The sequence below is a fragment of the Myotis davidii genome, unplaced genomic scaffold (assembly GCF_000327345.1).
Source record: "Myotis davidii unplaced genomic scaffold, ASM32734v1 scaffold3578, whole genome shotgun sequence".
In the NCBI taxonomy this organism is placed as follows: Eukaryota; Metazoa; Chordata; class Mammalia; order Chiroptera; family Vespertilionidae; genus Myotis; species Myotis davidii.
The window spans coordinates 611303-614990 of record NW_006289094.1 but is presented as its reverse complement, the minus strand read 5'-3'; the positions used below and the strand labels follow the sequence as shown (position 1 = coordinate 614990).

At 66.8% G+C, this 3688-nt stretch overlaps 1 protein-coding gene across 1 annotated transcript in view; it reads left to right on the top strand.

Moving 5' to 3' along the window:
* Positions 1 to 267: 267 nt before the first annotated feature.
* Positions 268 to 3688, top strand: part of PDDC1 (Parkinson disease 7 domain containing 1) — a gene marked incomplete at its 3' end in the record, with an annotated part of 4280 nt that continues 859 nt past the window's right edge. Inside the window, exons 1-5 of the mRNA XM_015562399.1 lie at positions 268 to 289; positions 1325 to 1401; positions 1861 to 1966; positions 2282 to 2389; positions 3420 to 3514. Coding sequence (XP_015417885.1) covers positions 1870 to 1966; positions 2282 to 2389; positions 3420 to 3514 — 300 coding nt within the window. The remainder of the gene's footprint in view (positions 290 to 1324; positions 1402 to 1860; positions 1967 to 2281; positions 2390 to 3419; positions 3515 to 3688) is intronic.

Sequence of the window (3688 nt, the reverse complement as noted above, 5' to 3'; positions counted from 1 at the left end):
TTCACTGCGCACGCCCCGGAGGGTGCGGGTCGGAGAGGGACTGTCCGGTGGGCGGGGAGATAGATGCGCCGGGACCGGGGACTCCGGCCCCCCCAGGTGTCAGGGACCTGGAGAGTCCTGGGGCTCGTGGGTCCCGTGCTGCCCGCGCTCTCCCGCAGGGCCTGGTGCAGGGGGCCGGCAGGAAGGGATGGGCAGATTCAGGCACCTGGTGCGCTCTGAGCTCTTCCCGGGTCCTCGCCGGCGTGTCCCGTCACGGAGGGAGTGGCGAGCCCACGGCCACCGGGAGCAGGTGGAGGACCAGGGTTGGGGCCGGGGTCTCTGGAGCCTGGTCTGCTCAGCTTGTGTAACTGCTTAGTGGGCCAAGGAGGAGGACCGGGTCACGGGGTGACCGTGTGCTGAGCCCCGGGGGCCCTGAGTGGCCTGTGCCCAGAATGCGGGCGGGAGCCAGGGTCCTACCCCCACCCCGATGGGAGTTCAAGGCTCGGAGGAGCCATTGGAAGGGCTCAGCCTGGGAGACAGGTTGGAGTGGGATGAGGGGGCGGGTCGCACCAGCTTGGCTGTGCCAGGAGGGGGGGATGTTGAGAACACGGGGGAGCACAGCTCTGAAAGGACCACTAGGCTCTGGGCAGGACCAGTGGGCCCCGCCTAGTCCCCTTGGGGTCCTGGGGTGAAGGAGGTGGGGGTAGGAGAGCAAGGGTTTGAGGAACTGGGAAGGGGGTGATTTGGAAAGACTGTTTTGCTCAATGTATGGGTTTCCTGCAGTGAACATGTCCTAACTCATAAGCGTGAATAAAGAGGAACATGGGTTTAGGGATTGGGGCCCAGGACTGAAACACAGGTGGAAGGATGCGGTCGAGCCCATTTAGAGGTGACGTCCCTGGTGGGGCCGCAGCCCCTCGCAGCCAGGAGCCTTCCAGATGGCGCGGGAGGAAGGGGGCGGGAGCCCATGGGCATTCAGGGGCTCCTGTGAGGACAGGGCTGAGGCTGCCCTGGCCCAGGAGGAGGGGTGGGAATGCACCCACCTTCCTGTGACAGGAGCCACAGCCCCACCTCCGTGGGCAGGAGCCGCGCCCCCTGCCGCCCTCCCCGGCTCAGCCTGGTGGAGTGGGGGCCCTGTCCCTCCCTCCCCTAACGGGATAAACCAGGCCCTGCTGGTTTAATGAGCGGGTGAGCCGAGCTGTGCCTCTGGAAAGGCCTCTAGGGCCAGACTGGTAGTGGCTCCTCCTCGGGTGGTCCTGGGGCAGGAGAAGCCCGGGGGTGGCTGGGCAGCCGCCTCGGGCAGGAGGGGCTGCCTGGCCCAGCACCCACCCACGTGTCCTTGCAGGAGTGTCAGCCCAGTCCTTCCTCCACTGCTTCACGTTGGCCAGCGCTGCCTTCAACCTGCAGGTGGCCACCCCTGGGGTAAGTCCAGCCCCCTTTCTTTCTGGGGGTGGGGGGTGGGGGGAGAGAGTGCTGTCGCTGGGAAAAGGGATGAGCCGGGGCTGCTGTGACCGCGGGATCTGGCGTGGGCTGAGGGGCCAAGACCCACTGGCATTATGGGTCAGCGTCTGCACAGAGAGAAAGGAGGGCGCAGACCTTCCAGCAGGAGGGAGTGCAGCCCTCTGATGCATGGGGCCCGGGTCACAGCAGTGATGTGCTAAGGGTTTCCAGGGTCACCCCTGAGGTGGGCGGGACATTGGCTGTGTGGGCGGGTGGGGCTGACAGGGAGCCTGGGTGTGTGGAGCTCTGGTGAGAGGGCGGGGCTGTTGGGTACCTTTGTCCTGAGGGGCTGCCCTTGGTCCTGGGCTCCCTTCCTTGTTCTGAGCACCCCTGTGAGCCAGCAGGGTGTCCTCGCTGACCTTTGGCCTCGGGGCTCTGCAGGGGAAGACCATGGACTTTGTGGACGTGAGTGAGAGCAATGCACGCTGGGTGCAGGACTTCCGCCTCAAGGCCTATGCCAGCCCTGCCAAGCTCGAGTCCATCGACGGTGAGGGCCCGAGACCTTGGAGGGTCGGGCGTGTGGGGTTCCAGGTGGGTTTGTGGCCCCACAGTGCTCCCTCACTCTACTCCTGGAGCTCCCAGTGCTGGCTGCCAGGAGCTGTGACTGTCTATGGCCGCCCCCCTCCTGCGTCTTGGGCCCAGAGTTCCCAGCTGCCTCTGCGGGGAGAGGTGGCGGCACGTGGAGACGGGGAGGCAGGAATGGTCCATGGGCTGTGGGAGCCTTGGCCGGGGTAGGGACAGGGACAAAGGTTGGTGTCTGGCGGCAGGAGCAAGAGGACTGACTGGCCTGTGGTCTCCCCAGGTGCCCGGTACCATGCCCTCCTGATTCCCAGCTGCCCCGGGGCCCTGGCCGACCTGGCCAGCAGTGGGTCTCTGGCCCGAATCCTGCGGCACTTCCACTCCGAGAGCAGTAGGTGACCCTGGTGTTTGGGGGGGAGGCAGGAAGGTGCCTGTGCTGGGGGTGGGCGCGGCAGCTGTGGATTTCAGGGTTCAGGTCTTGGGGCTGGAAATGTCAGATCACTTCAGATGTAGAGCCCCGGGATCTGGCCAGTGAGGGTCAAGTGTACTCAGCTGTCCCACACACGAGGGTGGGCACTCCCAACCCTGCCCTTTGGCCAGCACCCTCTGCCTGGCCCCCTCGGGCTGGGGGCTGTGCGCCCTGCGCCCCTCCGCGGGGGGAGGGCAGGATGCTGGCTTTGTTCCTGGTGGGAAAGCCCCGGGTCCAGGCTGGGGCCGAGGCCGGCAGGGCTGGAGAAAGGCTGCTCTGGAGACTTGGCCTGCCGCCCTGGCCTGCCTTGGGCCCAGAGGCACATGTCTGCTCATTAGGGACCAGCCGACAAAAACCCAGGCTCCACACAGTGTCCTTTGTCGGTGAGAAGGGCCTCCTGTCCCCAGCACCAACCACCGGGACAGGCAGCGATTGTTCCCGGCCACCTCAGCCGTGGGAACGCACTTGTGCCAGGCAGCCTCTGGGTGGCAGGCCCGGAGCCAGGGCGGTTGCTGGCAGGGCGGGGGCACAGCCTGGAACCCTGAGAGATGCAAGGAGGGCAGGCGCCTTCCCACTGCAGTCAGGAGGGGCTTTTTCAGGTGGGCGGCCGCTCAGGCAGCGGTGACAGCGGTGACGGTGGGGCCGCGAGACATTTGCCCTCAGAGGGCGAGTGGGGCCTGGAGGGTACAGGCCGTTTGCCCTGAGAGGGCCAGGGGGGCAGTGAGTGCAAGTGCCGCTGGCCTGGCAAATAGACCTGCTCCCCCTCGCGACGCCTCCTTGTACTTGTTTCTCAGCCACCGGAACTTGAGGTTTGAGCCGGAAGCAGCAGCTCGCCATGTTTCCAGGGGCAGGGCAGCGGCCTCCAGGAGGTCGGCCGTGGGGGGTGGGGGTGTTGGGAGAGGGCCAGGCCCCCAGCCTCCAGGACCTCAGCCCCCCCTGCCACTGCTTTCAGAGCCCATCTGCGCGGTTGGCCACGGGGTCGCCGCCCTGTGCTGCGCCACCAACGAGGACCGGTCCTGGGTGTTCCGAGGCTACAGTGTGACCGGGGTGAGTGCAGCACGGCCGGTCGCGCTCGGGCCTGAAGCACGGGTGGCGGGGACGCTGGGGCCCACGGTCCCCTCTGGCCGGTGACACCGCTTGTCCAGACGGCACCAGGCTTGCTGTTGTCTGTTGTCTGCTGGCATCACAGAGGCCCGTTCAGGCCGTGGGTGAGGACGGGCC